Source organism: Homarus americanus, unplaced genomic scaffold, assembly GCF_018991925.1.
Source record: "Homarus americanus isolate GMGI-L3 unplaced genomic scaffold, GMGI_Hamer_2.0 scaffold4060, whole genome shotgun sequence".
Taxonomy (NCBI): Eukaryota; Metazoa; Arthropoda; class Malacostraca; order Decapoda; family Nephropidae; genus Homarus; species Homarus americanus.
The window spans coordinates 10,367,408-10,389,464 of NW_024746161.1; the positions used below are offsets into that span (position 1 = coordinate 10,367,408).

The 22,057-nt window shown below is 43.4% G+C and overlaps 1 protein-coding gene and 1 non-coding gene across 4 annotated transcripts in view; one reads left to right on the forward strand and one right to left on the reverse strand.

Annotated features, from left to right (window-relative positions):
• LOC121879028 (titin-like) overlaps positions 1-21,225 on the reverse strand; it is an 82,489-nt gene extending 61,264 nt beyond the window's left edge. For all 3 annotated transcript variants that reach the window (XM_042385503.1, XM_042385502.1, XM_042385500.1), the window contains exons 1-2: positions 21,112-21,225; positions 19,672-19,805 (exon numbers count right to left, since the gene is read on the reverse strand). In XM_042385503.1, coding sequence (XP_042241437.1) covers positions 19,672-19,805; positions 21,112-21,210 — 233 coding nt within the window. In that variant the 5' untranslated portion in view covers positions 21,211-21,225. The remainder of the gene's footprint in view (positions 1-19,671; positions 19,806-21,111) is intronic.
• Trnaq-uug lies at positions 3,957-4,028 on the forward strand. The gene has a single exon. It is a non-coding gene; the product is annotated as a tRNA-Gln (tRNA).
• Positions 21,226-22,057: the final 832 nt, after the last annotated feature.

The following is a 22,057-nucleotide window of genomic DNA, read 5'->3' on the forward strand; positions in this document are numbered from 1 at the left end:
ATACAGACCAACAATACTTTTAAGGCTGTGGCCAGGGAACTATGACACTGACTGGCAGCAGGAACCAAGAGAAGATATGTGAATTGAGACTCTTTCTTATTATTTAGCATTTATACACGATCCAACTGTAGCTACGAGGGGATATACAGGCTACTCAACTGTAGTGACTTGAGGATACAATATAACAGAAACTTGTAGTACAGTAGAACATGTAAGGAGGATCATTAACCACGAATCATAAGAGAATTTCGACATAGTTTAGTTTCCTGTACACTGCTGCCTGTTATATGGGTAAGTTGACTGCTGTTCGCTTCCTGGAGTTTTTGCTCGAGGTAAACGGTGTGCCAAATGGGGCCAGCTAGCCACCTTGGGGCATTTGTTTTTGAAGTTGTATTTAAAGATAGTTATATGATCCGGTAAACTACAGTAAACCCTCTCAATAACGGACTTCTCAATAGCAGATGTGGTCAATAACAGAATCCTCTCAATAACGGACAGACCTTGGAAAGAATTAGTCTGGTATCAGGAGGGGTTTAAGACATGAGTGTCTGTCTGTCCGTCTTTCCAACCCCCCGCATATCACAATAAATACTTAACACAAACACCTAATGCTGCAACACTCACGACTCTCTCCGGGTTGACTCGTAGCTGCTGGACTGAGGAGGAGGAGGACTTACCGCACCCTTGAGCCTCCACCACCCCCACCAGACACAACAAACCACATCCTCGAACTGAGCTCAAGTGTAACCTAATAGTCGGTACATATGAAGGAGAAAAATAATAGTGTATGTTGAGATTTTACTTATAGAAAATTAACTTGAAATTTAATGACGCTGCAACCTTTTCCATTTAGGTATATCATGGCAGGAGAATATAATAAAGGAATTGGTATAGTCTTCATGTAAGGTTCGTATATCAATAGAAGAATAAAGTGGTTGGTAGTGTATTTATAAAACACTTCTATTAAAACACTCCTATTAAACCCTACTGTTTCTTGTGGCGTAATAGTGAAGATGGGAAGAGAGGAGGGAGAGAAGATGGCAAGAATTACCAATAGCCTTCGTTAGTTTTTGCTTTTAATGTGAGTTAACTTTTTGGGGGGAGTGTCGCTTGTTTGACAAAGTATTTATCATCTATACGTAAATTATTATTATTATTATCATTCGTGTTATTATTATTATTTGGTCAATGCTTCTTTCTTTTGCGTTATGCCATTGTTCACCACGCCATAACTAACCACGCCCCTCTACCTTACTAACCACGCCCCTCTACCTTACTAGCCACGCCCCTCTACCTTACTAACCACGCCCCTCTACCTTACTAACCACGCCCCTCTACCTTACTAACCACACCCCTCTACCTTACTAGTAATGTCCCTTCTATTTACTAACCACGCCCTTCCACACTACTAACTCAGCCTTTTCATTTACTAACCACGCCCACACCACCACATTAACCACACCCTGGATCAGCTGGCTACAGTCAGTCGCCACCTCCACCTGTTCCAGATTGTCATAACAGCCACACCAGCCCTCCCTCACCCCCAACCAGTCCTCCCTCACCCCCTACCAGTCCTCCCTCACCTCCCCCCCTCTACCAGTCCTCCTCTCACCCCCTCCCTCTCCTCCTCACCTCTCCTCCTCACCTCTCCTCCCCCTCCCCACCAGTCCCTCACCTCCCCTACCAGCCTCCCCCTCCCTCCTCCCACCTCCCCAACCAGTCCTCCCTCACCTCCCCTCCTCCTCACCTCCCCACCAGTCCTCCCACCTCCCCTCACACCAGGCCCTCCCTCACCAACCAGTCCTCCCTCACCTCCCCAGGTCCACCCGACACCTCCCCTACCAGCCACCCCCACACGAATTCCCAAACACACAGGTGACCCAAGACAGCCACACTAGCCTACCCTAAGCTAACCTAACGCTACCCTCACAAACACACACACACACACACACACACACACACACACACACACTCCTAGATCACCCAGAAATTGTTTACATGGGAGAGAGTTTGCATGAGAGGTATACTGTACACCACTAAGGTAAACAAACGAGGTAAACAAACGAGGTAAAACAAAAGGTGTTTTCAGGAGACAAAAACACCAACACTGAAACTCTCTATTTCCTGTGGGGTAACTTTTTTTTTTGGGGGGTTCTTTTCGTCACCTGAAGATTAGTCACTACAGTTTATTTTACCTGATGATTAAACACCTTAACACTACCTGGGTGGGGGGGGGTAGGTTAAGTTAGGTGGTAGGGTAGAGTAGGAATAAGAGTTATTAAGACTAATCACTCACAAATTATTCCTCTCTCTAAGCATCCCATTAGCTCTAGCTCTCTCTCTCTCTCTCTCTGCCATTCCTTTTTTCCTCCCTCCCACTTTAATTATTCCGCCTTCCGCCTTCCATCATATCCTATTCCTCTTCCTTCATCTCCCGGTTTATTAATTGTTTTCTTTCCCTCAACGTTCTTCTATATTTTACCCTATTCCCACCTTACTTCCTCTATGTCTTTACTCTTCCTCTCCATTCCTTGTCTAGCCAATGTGTTTTCCATCTTTCTTGTTCTCCTTCCCGTCTCTGCTCCTTCTTCCTCCTCTCCCTTTTTCTGCTGTTGTTATCTCTCACTTTTATTACCCCCTTTCTTGCCCCTGTCTTGTCACTCTCCCTCTCGCCTTCCCTTTTTTTTAGCTTCCTTCCTCTTACCCTTCCTCTCTTTACCCTCATCTGCTCCCTTCCACTTTTCATTCCTCCTCCTCCTCCTCCTCTTCGTTTCTGTCTCCACACTCTTTCTCACATGTATTCCTCTCCCCCCTCATAATACTATTCCTTTCATTTCCACCTTTCCCTCTTCCATCTTCCTTCCCTTCCCTTCACCCTTCATTTGTTTTCCCTCCCCTCTGTCCCTCCTTTCTTCCTCCCCTCTTCCATCCTCCACCTGCCCCTGCCGCGACCACCACAGGAGGCTGTGTTCATCCTGTCATTCTATTTCTACTGGTGGTGCGGCAGAGGCGGAAGGAAGAGGAACCCACTGCCAAAACTAGGTGGCCAAGTGCCCTCAGTGTGGGGCGTGGGCGTGTGGGGGCATGTGGGCGTGTGGGGGTATGGTGTGGGCGTGTGGGGGTATGGTGGGCGTGGTGTGGGCGTGTGGGGGGTATGGTGGGCGTGGGAAGTATGGCGTGGGAAATGGTGCGTGTTTAGTGGGGCGTACATAGTCACACAGGTGTGTGCTCAGCCTTTAATGACCATGAGGGTTAGGTGTGAGTGTATGGGCTTGGCTTGATGCATGGGTGTGAGGCGTGGGCGTGAACTGTCAGCATAAAGTATGGATGTCAGGTGAGGATGGAAGTGAACTATGGGCGTGAGGTGTGGGAAATGTGACGCCCGTGTGAGATGTGGACGTGAGGACTAGGAGTAGGGTGTGAGGATATGACGTGGGCGTGTCAGGTCAGGTCAGGTCAGGTTAGGTGGTTTATCTTGAGGTAAAACAAACTGAGGTGCCTAAACTTCACGTCATCCTCAAGGCTGCACAGGCAGTGACCATACATATACTCGTGTGTGTGTGTGTGTGTGTGTGTGTGTGTGTGTGTGTGTGTGTCAATAGTAAAAACGAACACGGAAGTGAAGAGGTGGGAGGTGGTAGACGGGATGTATAGTTTAGGGTGTGGGGAGGAGAGAGAGAGAGGAGGAGAGAGAGAAACCAAATAAACAGAGCGAGTAAGAAAGCAAGAGAATAAGAGTAAAAGAAACAACAAGAGGAAAATAAACACACAAAAATTATAGAGGAAAAGAGAGTGACAGACATTCACCAAGAATAAGAGAGAGAAATGAAGCACACACACACACACACACACACACACACACACACACACACCAGATGATTGTTACCTTGAGGTGTTACTATGCCTAAGTAACATCACACATTGACAACAATAGTGTGTGTCACTTAAATCGTCACGGTCCCATGGTGTAACGGTTAGCACTCTGGGCTTTGAATCCAGCGATCCGAGTTCGAATCTCGGTGGGACCTGTGTTGAGATGTTAGCATAGCCTAATAGAGAAGTCTTGGGTTCGATCCCCGGGCAGAATAAATCTTTAAGACAAAATTCTTTACCACCCAGCAGTAATTTGGTACCTGGAGTTTAATCGATTAGCGGTTCGTGTTCAAGGGTAGAAGAAGTCGTCGCGAGGGGCAACCATTATATAGGTTTATGCAGGTGTGTATATGTCAGGTGTGTATATGTCAGGTGTGTATATGTGAGGTCCATAGTGACACAAGGATGGGTTGTAAACAAAAGTCAGGTTTAAGTTGTTTATTCTGTTACGTGTTAGTCCTTGGCCTTGTTCAACTCAAACCTTTACCACACCAACACACCCATATGTGTGTGTGTGTGTGTGTGTGTGTGTGTACTGGCACTGCTACATGAGCGTGACCTTCAACAGCCCACTTCATCACCTCCATTGTTAACATAATCTCAAGTGGTTGTCAGAGCATTAGATAACTTTATTAACTTATATCTATAACCACAAATATATTATACTAGACCTAAACTTTCCATACCATGTCTTTCGGGTCATATTAGGTCACTTTGGGTCATATTAGGTCATTACATTAAAAATATTTCTCAACAATGATTAAAATAATGATCGAAAAGTTCCTGTGCAGCTGACAAGACTAAACACTGTAGTTATTCCTTGTTATATCTACATCATTATATGCCTTATTCTACCGACAGTCAATGCTATAAACTGTATCTACTTCTAAAGGTTACTGTGAACATTTCTAATCAATACTGTAGGTAGAATAAGGTGTATAACAAGGTAGGTATAACAAGGTATATCTGTAGCGTCAATTACGGCCAGATGCACAGGGACTTTGTGATCAACTCGTGCTATTGTAGTTTGATTGTGTATGTATGTATGTGTGTATGTGTGTGTGTGTGTGTTCGAGTGAGTTAGCCTAAGCGTGTGCGGAGTTGAGTGAGTGCGTGTGGGCGGGGTGCGTGGGCGTAAGTTAGAGTGGTGTTGATGGGGGAGTGAGGGTAAAGGGGACATAAACGCCTCACGTTCTTGGCAGGGAGGAACAGCCCAACCAAAATTGACACCGTGGTATTTTAAGGTCGCCAAATAAATAATAATAATAATAATAATAAACAACGATAAGAAAAACAACTCCATAACAATAATAATAACAATGAAAATAATGAAAATAATAATAATAATCATCATCATCTAAAGTTGTCATTCAGCCAACAAGCACAACACCTTAACTCAGTATTGTGTAAGAGGTGAGGACAGGCTATGTTTCTATCTGGCCTGTATATATGTGGATCGTTCTCCTATATACAGTAAACACCCGAGAACACATAATATTACTAACTTAAACTACTGTAACCTACCTAAACCCAACCCAACCTAACCTAACCTAACCTGACCTGACCTAACCTAACCTAACCTAACCTAACCTAACCTAACCTAACCTAACCTAACCTGACCTCACCTCACCTCACCTCGCCTTGTGTACTGAAGGTTTTCCATACAGTCTTACAGGATCCAATTACACTCTCCAGTCAGCCCAGTTATCCCCTTTCCTGTCATGACTGATAAATGTTTTCCACGCGTGAGGGAAGTTTTGTTGACGTGCCACTGACCGAGTCTCGCCCACCCTTACATTTTTTTTTTATGGTTTACACTGAGGGAAATAATACTGAATGTTACTTAGTTTACCCAGAAACCTTCACCTGACACCTGATATGACTGACACTATGGTGGTTTTCTTACCTTACAGCGACAGGTAAAAATATCGGGGGGGACCTAGGACGGAGCTATGGAATAATGACAGGTGACAAGTGCCGCTAGTTGGTGCCAAGTGGTCGACCGGTGCCAGTAAATAACATGAGAATGATATACGGACTCGGAGTAGCGGAGGGAAGAGGTGGGGGAGGAGGGAGGGAGGGAGATAGGTTGAGGGGGAGGGGGGAGAGAAGGGGGAGGGAAGGAGGGGGAGGGGTGAGTGGGAGGGAGAGAATTGCTACATCGGTTCACCTAAATATTAAACACCCAAAAGTTAACATAACCAAACTCTATTCTAACCTAACCTATTCTAACTATACCTAACCTAACCTACTCTAACTATACCTAACCTTATCATAACCTAACTTAATCTAAGAGTTTCAGAAGGCATTATAGGAGGGCTAATCATCTACTGAAATAAGCTGGGGTGTCTAATCTTCAGGGAAAATAAGCTGAGGTGTCTAAAGTGAAATAAGCTGGGGTGTCTAATCTTCAGGTAATCCACCACATCTAACAAGCGGTACTAAACGGTACAAATTGGAGAGGCAATGAGTACTCAACTTTCCGGTTTATTGACGGTACAGTTACACTTCCAGGTGCTACCAGGTACAGAGGGTGTACATTCACTTCCGGGTATTTACGATACATAAGTGGTAGAAGCACACTACAGTACCGTACATTCCCAGCTACTGAGGCAGAATGGAAGGGGGTGTAGGGGGGGGGAAGGCAGTGTCACTCGCTACAAGATCAAAGAGATTCCCAGAGCTTTTGCTGAATAATGATCAATGGCAAGTACTTTTTTGCCCACCCCCCCCCCCGTGTGTGTGTGTGTGTGTGTGTGTGTGTGTATGTGCGTGTGTGTGTGTCACGTGACATAATAACACTAACCTGGACACAGCAACACACGACTCCAGAATGACAGCAAAAATGAACTCTGCAGGTAGTCAGTACACTTGGCTCACCTGATAACACACCCTTGCTTACTACACCTAAAGTTAAGCTGACCTGACTTAACCTGGCGGAGAAGGAACAGCCTTACGGTGGTGGATAAACAACCTGACGGAGGAGAAACAGCCTGACGGAGGAGGCACAACACGACAACAGAGAGAAAGACAGAAGATAGAACACGGGAGAGAGGAGGAGGAAGAGGATAGGGCGGTGTCCGGAGGCTGGCTGCCCAGTCAGTGCATGACGGCTGCCAGAAACACAAACACACAACGTTGCCACTCCCTTCTGTTTCTCTGATCCCGAGTCTCTCTACGAACACTCATCCTAACCTCCCTAACAACTCTCCACACTGCCGCTACTTTGACTTCTCATAGTGCTCTTAATACTCTCAAGGGTGTCGTGGGAGAGGAGGGTGAAGGTGAGGAGAGGTAAGGAAGGAGAGGTGAAGAGAGAGGAGAGAGAGGTAAGGAAGGAGAAGTGAGGAGGGAGAGGTGAGGAGTGCCAGTCTAGCAGTAGATGGCACCTCAGGTAGAGACCCCACGGCCGGGTAACCTGAGAACATCTCCCGGATATTTAAATCTTTACCACCCCGTGTGATACGCCGACCCTCTCACCCCTGTAATGTGTTGAGGGGAGGGGGTAGAGGGTCACCAAGCTACCCCTGGGACAGTCACCAAGTACTGTCATGGTCACCACCTGGGGATAACAAGTCACCACTCTACTATGGAACACACACACACACACAAAAAAACAAAAAAAAACAAGCTTTTAAAAATATTTACTACTGATACACATACACACACAAGACGGTATTATAGCGTTTACACACCGTTCATTCCTACTACTAATCTATTATCATATTCGAATAAGACGTCTAATTATAAGATAATTTTCATCTATTACATTACCAGCGGAAATGTATAATAACGGAGATAGCTTTTCCCCCCAAAATTCTATTTTCTTCCATTATTCCTCGCCATTATCGTCTGCCTCTCGCCCAACACTGCGTGTCTCTCGCGACTCCTTCATAAATCATGACGCGCATCCGTACACGTCACGCGGCCAATCAAAAGCGTTTTTGCTAATTCAGAGTATATTTGACCCAATCAAAATCAAGTTTTATTTTGGGTCTCATATTTTGAAATTCAAGTCCAGTTCCGACCATGGAAGTCTGCGATGGATGTCACTTAAAGTATATGGAGCTGATTGCGAGTTTTGGGGAAAAAACGAAGAAACTATAGCATTTTTTCGATCGCATGGTGTTCTTCCTACCTCAGTAAAGTGTACTAAGAGCAAGACGGAATGTAAATATCGCAAAGACCAACATATGTGACGTTGTGTAAGAATCCCAAAATGCAACGACGAACAAGAACCAGGCCAATAAGGTAAGAAATAAGTGATTCCATCATATGGTGGAGTCAGTTAGGTTAGGCTAATTCGGCTAATTTCCGCCAAAAATGAAGGTCATATTCGGTCTAAACACACACAAATACACTAGAAAAATATATTTTTTATTTGCTAAAAGTGAACGGTGTGACAATGCAAATTTACCCTGAAGATTAGACACCCTAGCCTATTTCACCCGAGGCTTAAAACACCGTAACAACGTACACCTTTTAATTCCAATCACCCTATCAAGTCTCTGCCTTTCCTTTACCCATTAAATCCACCATTATTATGTACCAGGAAATTAGGTTACGTTTATTTTTCTTCGCATTTCTTGTTCTGTTGAAGGGAGTTACATAAAGGGGGGGGGAAGGGGGACGTGGACAGGGGGGGGAGGTCAAAGTAACGTGTACAGGGGAGGTTAGGTTAGGTCAGCACTAGGGTGTGTAATCATCAGGTGAAATAACCTATAAAGTACCTAATGTTCACGTCACCTGAATTATATAATAATTCCCCTGCCCGTGTCAGTGAGCCCAGCCACCCACTAGTTTAAGACCCAAGTCCAACTCCGTCATCACCACTCAGTCATTAATGTCTTGTACTCCCAACCTCAAGATTCCCATCCCATAAAACGCCTTATTTATTAAACCAATCACTGTGGTATCAAAACATAACATATTCATTTACATACGTAGATGAACGCTGAGCAGATATTAGCTAACACTAACCAAAGCTGTCTCCTCACGTACGGTCTAACAAAACCTTAGTAAATGATGTGTAGTTAATAGTTAATTTCACCTACATAATAAATTAAGTAAGTAATGGGCACTTAACATATACAAGAGGACAATACAGTAATGAGTTATACCTTGAGGCGAGATAAACAGAGTAAGGAAGGTCGCCTGTGTGTTGTGATGTACTGCCGTGGTCAAGGTGTTGTGAACGGCACCTGTCGTCACTGGGAAGTCCTCGTCTCACCTCACTTCACTGTTAATCTCGTTTGTTCCGTATATATAGAGATTCTCATTGGTTGTTTCCATAGTTAATTCACTATATAAACAAGGTTCCACATGACCACCATTATACCTCACACTATTGTATTGTTAGTAATGACCACCATGGTGTAGTGGCGTGAGAGTCGCTGTTACGTACGTAGGTCAGTCTCACAGCTCCGTCTAGTATGAACTGAGGAGAGAAGGTGGTCCTGTAAGAGGGGGAGAGGTGAGAGAATGTGGTAGTTTGATAGTTAGGTATTGTTTTTGTTTAGATTGTGTATTTAAAAGTGTGATTTCTTTTGGATAATATAATCGACAGATGATAACGTTATTATACCTAAACATTAATGATTTTGAATTAGCACCCCCCCCCCAAAAAAAAAATTACGATATTAGTTGATGGTAAATTCAGTTTCGTCGCCAAAACATTCCGCTTTCTTTACTAGAGTAGTGGGTGTGTGTGTGTCTGTGTCTGTCTGTCTGTCTGTATGAATGTGTGTCTATGTGTGTGTGTCTGTGTCTTATCAGTCCTGACTGACTAACTGGTTGACTGATAGATTGACTGACTGACTTATAAAGACATTTTTTTTTCTTATCAACCCTGACCCCACTGACTGACTGACTGATTGACTAATTGAATGACTTAATAAGACATATTATTTTTTGGGGGGGTCATTATCTCAAGGCTAACTACCAATACCTCTGGCAGTCACCTTGTACTCGCTCACAGTACCACCGTCCGCAGGCTGGAGTACCACTAACCCTACCTAGGCTGTGGTTGAGATATGTTGTGTGTTTGCCAAGAATGTGGTAGAAGTGGTGGCGGTCCCTCACTGATACAACGGAGCTCTGTGGTATCACCTCTCTCTCTCTCTCTCTCTCTCTCTCTCTCTCTCTCTAAACTTAAGGAAGATGAGAAAGGGAGATATAGACAGATAAAAAATGAGAGAGTAGAAATATCCAGAGATAGTAAAGTGAGAAGAATGGGAAGCTTATACGAGAGAGAGAGAGAGAGAGAGAGAGAGAGAGTACAAGAATGGGTGAGTTGTAGGTGAGGGAAATAAATAGCTCTGACTGCAACTTCCTGATAATGAGTAACACCCTGCCGCTCTCCCCAACATCCTACCCCTCTCCTCCCCGCCCCGCCCCGCCCCGCCTCGCCCCGCCCCAGGAACACAAGTCATCCCTAAAGGTCTATCACCTCGTCTCCAGTTTATTTGCTTTTATCATTTATTTACATTTCCTTTCTCTATAATTATAAATCACGTATTGGTTTGTTTTCATAATATACATTTTGTTTTCGCTATATTCACCAATTTCTTTCTAATCAATCGTGTAAAACAACATAAGGAGGAACCACACATTAACGAGGTGTGAGCAGGTAGGGAGACGATCAACAGTGACTCAAAAGATCAAACAATATCTCAACAGGACGTAAGCACTTCAACGTGTACTAAGAGACCCTCGAGTATATTGAGTCACTCGCTGAATTAACTTAAGTATTATGTCTAGAAGGAATGGATGAAAGGTAACAGACACGATACAACCAATTTTAACTTTATATCTTTAGGTTAGGTTAGGTTAGGTTAGGTTAGGTTAAGTTAGGTTTTTGGATCTCTGAGGGAGGACTACTCTTCAGGTGATCCAACTTTTGTTTTTGTCAATATCTAAGTCATATTTGAACTACCTGACGTTTCTTATACGTCATCAGAATATTTTTTTAGTTTTAGTTGAAATAAATAAAAAACTAAAAAAAAAAATCTATATAAAACATTCAAGTGAAACAACAGACTGATCAAAATAAACAGAGACTTAACACACAAATGAAAGACCAAACACAACCTTAAGACAAGTGATTATAGATTCTCGAAGCAGACGACGAGAATCAAACGGAATCACAACAGGACATAACTCCTTCAGGGCGGTGCGTACTAGAGAGAGAGAGAGAGAGAGAGAGAGAGAGAGAGAGAGAGAGAGAGAGATCCCTACCTTCCCTTCAAGGATTTGTTTACAGTCCTCATCGTGTCTCTCTCTCTCTCTCTCTCTCTCTCTCTCCCACACGTCATAAATCATCATTCAATCCTTACCCTTATATTTCATTGTCTCATTCATCGCTTTCTCTTTCTAATTCCTCCTCCTGTATTTGGTTTTAACCCTTAGACCAACAATATTACCATTCCGTCTATGTTGTTACACCTACATATAATACAGCAATATGAGCACATTTGTAAAAGACAGATACGAACACGAACACGAACACGAACACGGACACGAACACTGATACGAACACGAACACGAACACGAACAGGTACTGAAGACTCCCCTACCCGCCGCCTCCTCAGTACTGTCTCTCTCATCCTTCACGACTGAGATACCCGGACATATGAGAGAGGGAGAGTAGAGGGGGAGGGAGGGGAAACATGTCATTTTTCAAGCCTAAACTTCAATCGATGGGGACGTGGGAGGGAGGGAAGGGAGGGAGAGAGGGAAGGTGGGGATGTGGGAGGGAGGGAGGGAGGGAAGTTTTTTGGAGGGGATGAGAGAAAGAGAGGAGGAAGTAGAGGGAGAGGAGACGTAATAGAGAGAGAGGTGATAGAATAGAGAGAGAGAGAGAGAGAAAGAGGAGATAGAATAGCGAGATAAAATAGAATTGGCAGAAAGAGGGAGGAGACATAATAGAGAAAGGAGAAACGGGAGAGGGAGAGAGAGAGAAATAAAATAAACACAAGGACAGAAAGAAGAACAACACTTGGCCTGGCTGAGGACCTGTCGTACACAACGCCCTCCAACACTCACTCAACCCTCTCCAACACTCACTCAACCCTCTCCAACACTCACTCAACCCTCTCCAACACTCATTCAACCCTCTCCAACACTCACTCAACCCTCTCCAACACTCACTCAACCCTCTCCAACACTCACTCAACCCTCTCCAACACTCACTCAACCCTCCAACACTCACTCAACCCTCTCCAACACTCACTCAACCCTCCAACACTCTCCGATTTATGATCTTTGCAACACCGATGGAAATATTTTATCGAATTAATGTGTTAGTTTAAATTACCATCACCACTAAACATATGTTTACCTTTCACACTCATACTCCCCTGTTTTGCCTGCTATGGAACCCCAGTCTGAACTACAGTGTAATATTTAGTCTTTACAAAGCTTGATATAATTCTTGTATGATAACGATAAAGCTTAATAACGTTTACAGATTTTGTTGAAACTTGTCGAGAAAACTTGTCCTCTTATGAGCTTGTGCAGAGTTCAATGCCATACAGATATAGGATCCGATTAAAATGGGGATTTGAAGGACATTTGGTACTTATGAATTTCTATAAACAGAAGTTGGATTTGATGTATTGTTTTGGACTGATGAAGATAAGACAGTGAGGTGAGGACGTTCGGGGATATACAATGATACCGGGTGTTCGACTTACCAAAACGTCTGGAATATTTAGCCACAAACAAGAAAAAAACAATATCCTCAAACTTACTCTACATAGATCACGACTCCGAAGCATTTATGGTACAGAATGATGTATCACCATACTGCTTCGGGTTCACGAGTCTGAATCTCTCGGGGGGTTATGAGAGGAGAGGTGAACGGACTTTAGTTGTTGACTATACGAGACAGTTGTGATGATATGCTTACCGAGTCCTCAGTTGTGTTGTGTAAGGGAACGAGACACTGTTGCGGTGACCCAGGTGTGAGGGATTGATTACCTTACAACCCTGGAAGTGAATTTTGATATTTGTTATCTTGAGGAGGTTAAAAAAAAAATATATCCTCTCATACCCTAAATATGAAGAAGATATCAAGTGTAAGGTTAACTCCCCTATAAAATAATACGACTTTTCTCATAATACTCTACTAACACAGCCTATTAAAGTTACCATGAGGAATATATGAGGGTGTCTGAAACCATCGACCGTTCAAACAAGATAGCCAATCAACAAGTAACGTCATTCGTTCAAAAGTTCATCACACTATAGTTGTCATCACCTTTCGTTAGAGCCTTTCAGAAGCGTGTATCACCCTCCTCTCTCGTCCCATTAGTCATCTCTCCCGACCTTGACTGCCACAAGGACCAGCCTTCACTGTTACGTCCTTACCTCGAGCCCATTCTTTCACGGTGTTCAAGAGCAGCTCGTGTTGGCAGCTAACCCGTGCTGCCATAGTGTCGGTGCGTCTATAAGGAGGTCATAGTGTAGACGTCATACAGTGTCGTCTTTGTTTACACAGGAGCCAGTGTTTTATTGCTGTACACCTACACTTTAAAACCTCTATTATGTTTTCCTCCTGTATCTTTTAATATTTTATTGATTTTGTTACTAAAGACAGACCAGGTAGATGTGTCATGAGCCCAATCTACCGGTGATCTGTCCTGGTGCCGGTATCCACGCCCTGACTTGACCTCGTTGTGAGTTTGACATTGTTGTGCTGAGGTTGTGATCGTGACTTTGCTGTTGTGGCAAAATTTGTGACTGTTGTGGTGAGTTAGCGATTGAAACCTGTTAAAGTGATGATCAACCACCCTAACCTAACCTAACCTAATCTCTCCAGGTAATGTTAAGGTGTTTCATTATCAGGTGAAATACACTCGGCGGCAGGCTGCTGTGTTGGCCTCTAGTGTGGTGATATTCTTGTGGTGGTGACCTTGTGGTAGTGGCAAACTATTAGCAGTGATGGTGACGTGTTGGTCGTATTGTCTATGATTTTGTTGTTGATGTGATGATGTAGTGACCCAATTGATGTGGTGACCCTGTTGATGTGGTGACCCTGTTGATGTGGTGACCCTGTTGATGTGGTAACCCTGTTGATGTGGTGCCCTTGTTGATGTGGTGACCCTGTTTATGTGGTAACCCTGTTGATGTGGTGACCCTGTTGATGTGGTGACCTTGTTGATGTGGTGACCTTGTTGATGTGGTGACCCTGTTTATGTGGTGACCCTGTTGATGTTGTGTTTGACCTTGTGTTGGTAATTTTCCTTATTTATCTTGTCCGTTATTGTCGTGAAACTGATATTGTGGGAGGAGGAGGAGGAGGAGGAGGAGAGTAAAGGTGAAGGGGGAGAGTAATATTTAGAAGCAAGAGAAAACGAGGAAGAAGGGTGGAAAACAGAGAGAGAGAGATGATGGCAAGTAAAATAAGAGAATACAGATAAGGGGGAATGAAGGATGAGGAAGAAGATGAAGAGAAAAAGGAAAAAGAAAAGAAAATTGAGAGGTGGGAGCAAGTAAAATAAGCGAAGGAGAAGCACGAAGAGGAGGACGAGAAGAAGAAAAAGGGAGATGAGGAGGAAGAGAAAATATCCATACTATTACAAAGATCGATCTTATCTCTCTCTCTCTCTCTCTCTCTCTCTCTCTCTCTCTCTCTCTCTCTCACACCATTACCTGACTCAGGAATTCTCAACCAGTAATAAAAAAAAAAGGAGGTATGTAAGATGCGTTGTCGAAATAGCGAGGAGAACCATTTGCAATATGAGAGGTAACTGTATACGGGGCGTGGGTGCTCGGGCGTGGTATAAGGAAGGCGAGATGGTCTATTATGCTGAAGACTCAAACAGGAACCAGAAGCCTTTTGGGAAGACTACCTTGATGAAGGTCGTCTGGTGTTAGTGAGATCGATGGTCGGTGGTGACGGAAATGTCTGGTGTTGGGGAACCTTCAGGAGGAGGAGGAGGAGGAGGAGGAGGTGCTTCCGATAGTACGACTGGCAGTAAAAGGGAAGGCCGGAGATTGGTGGAGGGGGAAACTCCAGGCAGTAGCAGCAGGACTACCCCGGACTACGAGCAGCAGTAGCAGTAGGAAGACCGATGGTGGGTGTTTACGGAAGTGTCGGGCGGCAGCAGCAGCGACAGCAGCAGGGCCTCGCAAGGCAGGCAGGACCCGCGCTCTTATTTTGAGTGTGGCTAACATTCCTGGCTGGCTCCCTCCCCTCCCCTCCCCTCCCCCCACACACACTGTCACCGGCCCAGCGCCCTGCAATTGTTGCCTTCACACTAATGCTGAGTCGTCCCTCCCTCCCTCCCTCCCTGTACACAAGCACAGTGACCACCACACGACACCCCATTAGGGAATAACACTACACTGCACTACAAGGTACTCACGTCAAATTAGTTCTCTATCAGCGGCACTCGCTATCGTCTCCTGAGTAATAAAGATGAGTAAGAGCCGAGGTCTAGTAGCTCATACCTGACGGGGGAAGCACTAGAGGAACACAACCCGTATTTAACCGTGCATTCAGGGCGTCACTCCCTCGCCCGACACTCACCGTAGCGGAGCAGCCGAAACCCAACCCTGTTACAGCCACTGCCAAACTGCCACTGAGCTGGCCGCCCTGCCCGACCCGGCCACGGGGCACGGCTGCCACACCACGTTGGCTCGGGCACAATGGTCGGCCATCACATACCTGTTGTCCCCTCAGTAATTGTTAATAACATCCACCATATATATGATGACATTACCTGTAGTTTATGGTGAAGTAAGTAGTACAGACATCACAATATATTCTACAGTAATCCTCACAGCTTGTATCTGACCTTTGCTAATGTAGGTACCGGAACCTGTTATCTTTACGGGTTCACAGTGTGAGTGTGTGTGTGTGTGTGTGTGTGTGTGTGTGTGTGTGTGTGTGTGTGTGTGACAAGTTAATATTGGGATAAAACACACGAGTGTCATGTTAACTGTGTACCTTCAGTCTGATCCTTAAATAATGTTCCAAATTTCCCCCGGGTTGGAGATTCTTGTACTATTAACAGGCAATAAACATTTCCTGTACACACACACACACACACACACACACAGAGGGACCCCTTTAAGACGGCACTTCTGTTTATTCTTCCTTCTACCATATTCTATTTTTGTCTCAATGAAAAACAAGGAAAGTGAATGAGAAGATGGCACTCTGGCGTCAACCGCACGTCTGTCTGTCTGTCTGTCTGTCTGTGTGCCGTGTCTATCAGCCTGTCTGTCTGTGGAAGCAAATTTCACAGCAGGGTAAATCCTCCCTTGGATGTTCAATTTCGATAAAGCTTGGCAGAGCTGTTGTAGATAAGGTTTCGGAGGAGAACATCTGAGGAGTCACTGACCTTATATTTATGACCTCTAAGGGGACCAGAGTGACTACGATAAGTGGTGGTATATCAGATGGTTTTATATTCAAGAAGAAAAAGAATACGAAGAAGAAAAGAAACACTAACAATAAAAATAATAAGAAGAAAAAAATAACAATATTACTACTACTACTACTACTACTACTTTTTTAAACGTCGCCTCTAGCCTCCCCCAATAGCCACACCTACTACTAATACTACTAAATAAAGAAAACAACGTCATTGTGCTCTCCCCAGTTCAATGTTGGTCACATCCCGCGTGATGCTGAGTCCACTGTACCCACCACCCTCGCTATACCACAGGTAGTCTTCTCGAGAACTCTAGAGCGTTGTCTGAATTCTCTCTCTCAACTTTTATTAACAAAAACCCAACACGTGATTTACCGCAGACGTTTCAACTTGGATACGTTTCTTATGATTTAGAGAATATATGAAGGAAGTTTAAGACATAAGGCGTAAAAGAAAACTGCACATAAATGGTTCTTCATCCGAGACGGTAAATGCACGTGCGCCTCTCCACCGAAAGTCAATCTGTTTACCCTGATCTGTGCCCTTGAAGATCAAATTACTCCTCAAGTACTAAAAGTGTATTGTAGCCTTTAATATTAATCTATACTTGTAGTAATGTTATTTAAACCTAGGAGTTATTGTGGGAAATATTTCATACTGTATTTATATGACGATATGAAATTAAATCCAAACTATGGAAGCAAATCAACAGTACTTTATCAACCACGTACATCCTTCTCCCTCTGCCTCCCCCTTATACAAACACACCATGTATAAACCATGATCTAACCCGGATATAAATTCTGCGTCATCATCATTTCTTATGTACACAACCCGTCAATAATAAAGCCTAGTCTTCCCTCAGTCACATAAATATAACAGGATTGTCCGGGACTGACCCTCTGGCCATCTCGTGAGGAAATGAAGGCTTTCCAATTACCAGGTACTACAGGCTGCCTCACGGTGCGCTGACAGCCTCTCCTCCACCCGGGATTACCGCTCCTAAAACAAGATTTATTTTTCAGGAATGTTGACAAGTTTATTTTGATATTTTATAGTTAATTTTTGTGTATTGTTTTACGAGTGTTTGTTTAAGGTAGAGTTGTTTATCGTCTTTTATTGGGTTTTGTCTTCGTAAATAAGAAATAATGTTGAGTTTCGAATGCATCTTCTGCGTTTTAACAAGAAAGGAGTTTAAATATATTCAGGGTTACATTTCTGGTTCAAATATTTACGAAGAAACAGCTTTATTTATTTGTATATAATGATACTTCACCATTAAGTATCGTTCATTATATACTGAATTTATTCCTGAGAGAAGTCACGTCACATTTACAGCCCCAGTTTCCCGATGGACTTTCCTAGTCACGTGTTAAGTAAATAAACCTTTTATAATTTACTGTTACTATTGGAGGGAAAAAGGAAACAACATTTGGATTTCACATTGCAAAGGTCATAACTATTAGTATACCCTCAACATGAAGACTCACAGTTCCTTCTTCACTACAGAGATAACTTAATGTTTCCTTAGATGTTAACTACACGTGTCATAACAGCTGATGTACAGGGTGGTGTATTAGTCGCTTCACCAAGAACAATTATATATTAATAGGATCTGTTCTCGGTAGGTTAGGTTAGGTTAGGTTAGGTCTGGCGTCAACGTCAACACGGCAATCACGCATTTCATCCTTGTCCAAATTATAAACAAACCATGACTAACTAAAGATTTCTAGACGTTAACTACCAATTCTCCTTCACGTTTACTAATTAATTATCAATATCAATCTAGTATTGTGTTTACCTCTCTACTTCCTCTTAATTCTTGTATTTATTATATTTCTTTTATATAACTTTCGTAACGTTTGGATTTCATTCATTTTTATCAGACTTTATTGTTTTGATTGTTGTGGTTTTTTCATCCCAATTTTTCTTCCCTTCTAACAACTTTATTCTATTGTGCCTATTTATGCTTCCCTTTTATTCTATTTTTTATCCAATTTTTGCCCTTTTAATTTTTTTACGAATATTAATATTAGTAAGAGTAATGAGAATAATGTAGAATAAGATAATAATAAATAACTAAAGGAATTAATTGGTTATGAAAATATTTAGTACACCCACCCAACCACGCCCTCCCATATATACCTGCCCGACCTAATTACAGACCAACATCAACTTTACCTGTCAGTCTCTTCTCTCTCTCCTCCCAACGTTATTGTTCATCTCTTATTATCAATGTTTCACTCTTATCTAAATATTTACAACCAGGATCGTTCCCTTCATCCGGCTGCCGTTAGTTTTCACCTAAATGTTTATCTTCTATTCACCTGTCCTGAACACCTGTTGGGGGGTCCTATCCGTTGTTCATTTGTTTTACCTTTGAGTTTACGCCCTTAGTTTTTATACAGTTTAATGAGGCTTCTTACCTTCCAACTTATCCTCACTATAAAGTAAATACATATCGTCACTACTCACTACACAGCCAGACTCTCCCTTCAGGATAACCTTACCTTCTACGTGTTGCTGCTGCTGGTGGTGCTGCTGTAGGTGAGGCGTTTGATCAACTGTACGAGGAGCAACAAACAGACTCCGGGTGTAGGAATCAGCAGGTGCTCTCTCCTGTGTTTATTATGGTTGCCCCCCCCCCTTACCCACCCACCCACCCACCTCAGCCTCCGCCCCATCCTCCTCCTTCTCCTCCACCTTATTTATCCCCGCGGTGAGTGGCTCATGTGGACCTGTACAGGGTGATCAAGAAGTCACTGTGCACCTGTAGTAATCAACACAATAGTTATTTATTTTTATATCTACCTGGTTTACCTTGTTCTAACTATCAGAAATGGTCATAGTAAACATTTGGGGTGGATACCATTTACCTATATTTACTGTAAGTAGGACAAAAGGTATATAACCATGCAGGTATAACAAAAACACCTTTGCTGTTATTAATTGCAGATGCACAGGGACTTTTTGATCACTGTATTGGCGAACTTCAAGGGCCAGATCCTATAGTAAAAGAAGTTCTCTCTCTTTAATTTTTTAGTACTTGGCGTCTTAAGTGTATGAACTGTTATCACGTACTTACCGAAGGCTTCAAGTGCTAACGTACAGCCATACACAGAACAAGATCTATTACAACATCAACAACTTAAGGAAACAACAGCTGAAACTTTAACACAATAAACAACAGAAACAACAACAAAACAACAAAACAAAAGCAATGATTCAAGAGCCCTTAGCACCCCCCCCCCCCAAAAGAAAAAATGAATACGCAGTAGACTAACCTAACCTAACCTATAAAATAATGATACTTCTTACTGGAAATACATTACAGAATATTGTTTAGGCCTTGGTAATGTGTGAGAGTTTTTTCTTAAATTTAATGTAACTGAGAGAGAGAGAGAGAGAGAGTTACCTGATCACCTCGAGGATGACATCGGAGGCCTGACGGAGTGTCTGGTGGAGGAGTTTGCTGCTCCATAGGGTGGTGGAAGCTCCGTCGACGCCTACCACCTCATCGCCCTCCTGTAGCCCGCTCGTCCGCCCAGCCTGCAGGAGGAGTGACCAGCTGTAAAGACTTAGAACTGTAGTGAGTGGTGTGGTGACAGTGATATAATGACTGGCTTGGTGACAGTGGTGACAGTGGCTGGCTTGGTGACAGTGACTGGCTTGGTGACAGTGACTGGCTTGGTGACAGTGACTGGCTTAGTGACAGTGACTGGCTTGGTGCCGGGATACTCGCCACTGTGTCACTGTAAGACTCAGAGGCTCGGTGGCCACTAGACTAAAATAGTCATCGTTGTTGTCCATGTTGTACCACGCGCTCACACACACGTACACTACAGCTGATGTACACTCTGCTGCTTACATGTACACTTCAACTGTTGTACATATTACTGCTTACATGTACACGTCTGCCGTAACGAACAGTAAGATTATAAACAGATTGGATTATACTGTACATAAGCGGCTCTCTAAACCAAACTATAATGAGAACCGAACCCATGAGAGCCGGACCCATGAGAGCCGGACATATGAGGGCCGAACCCATGAGAACCGAACCCATGAGAACCGAGAGCCGGACATATGAGGGCCGAACCCATGAGAACCGAACCCATGAGAACCGAACCCATGAGAACCGAACCCATGAGAGCCGGACATATGAGGGCCGGACCCATAAAAGCCTGACCCATAAAACCCGAACCAGAGTCGCATGATTAAAATGACTGTTTTTTTGACTCATTAGCGGTCGTTATATTAAAGTCTCACAAACTGGCATAACATAACAGAGCGTCGACCCATCATCACGCCACACTCCTCATGTTGATATTGAACTAGTGTGAATATATGATAATTATATACAATAACTTATGTCGTTTATCTGGTAAAATATTGCACTGATATAATTGTACAGCGCTTCAGAGTACAATGGGTCTATCTGGTGTAGTGGTAGGCGGTGACAAAAAGTGAAAGTATAATGCGTTTGATTTTCTTCAGCTTGTGACCACGATGTTAAGTACACTGTAATGACCCTGAGGTACAGCATACGTGATGTCAGTGTAATCATTAACGTAACTTGAGTACGGGTTTCAACACTGTCATTATCACATAAACAACCATCTGTTTAAATTGTAATTGTTTTATGCCTAATGATTTTACTAAGTTAGACAGCGATCTTAAAGACAAGGGTGAGAGAGAGAGAGAGAGAGAGAGAGAGAGAGAGAGAGAGAGAGAGAGTAAAATTACTAAAGTAGAAAACTATTAGAATGACTCCCTCTCTCTCTGACACCCGCCATCTTTATCTCCCGACGATGCAGGTGAATTGCTGATGACAGACAGGTGAAAATTAACTTACCTGGGTGACGATGAGAGGGGTGTCGCCGCCGCCAGTGACGAGGATAGTGGAGGTGTGACCCCGGGGGACGTGTATGAAGACTGTGCCTCGTCCCTTCATCCCGTCCGACCTGCACGTCACTCGTCACTCGTCCTACGTCATAGATTTAAGGGGTGACATTTTTTTTTTTTTGGTATCGCGAATCAAAGTTTATAGTGTTTAGGCCTTGAGTCACTGAGTCACTAATTCACATTTAGTTTTTCGAGTCAATGAGTAATTTTTTTTACGTTTTGAGTCACTGCACAGTGTTGGAGGGTCTTTAATCTCGAGTCAACCATAGAGGTCTTAATTCACTATTATTCATTTAAGTTGGAAATTATTCATTATCTTATTCATATCTTGATTCACTGATTAGATATCATTTCCTCACGAATCAGTGTTCATCTTTACTCAGGCCACGAATCACTGCTTTCATGTCATATTACTAATCATCTTATTTTACGCTTTGAATCACTGTACAGGTCTTGGATTCACTGATTTCATGACCTACTAATCAAGAAACTCACTCGGGTCATAACTGCCACCACACTCCTACGCATTGTTTTTAATTTACAAGTACTATCACATCTTCAGGATCTCCTAATATTACATCCTTTCTGAGTCCAGTTCACAGCTTCGTCAGGTAGTGCCTCTCGTGCTTAAGACACACCCGGAAGTAAGGAAGTATAACGAGAAATTCCCTCAGGTAAGCAGAACTGGAAGCCACCCTGTGTGTTCTTCATTAGGGATGTGGTCACCTGTGGGAGATAAAGGTAGATTTTAATTAATAGTGATAAAATGAGATACATTTCTTTTATACACGCAGTGAATAACGTAAAGGAATGAACGGCAGATTACTCCCCCAGCTTCAGGCTGGCTAAGTGCCATCTTCCGCATCTAGTACCACCTTCCCCTACCTGGCACTTAC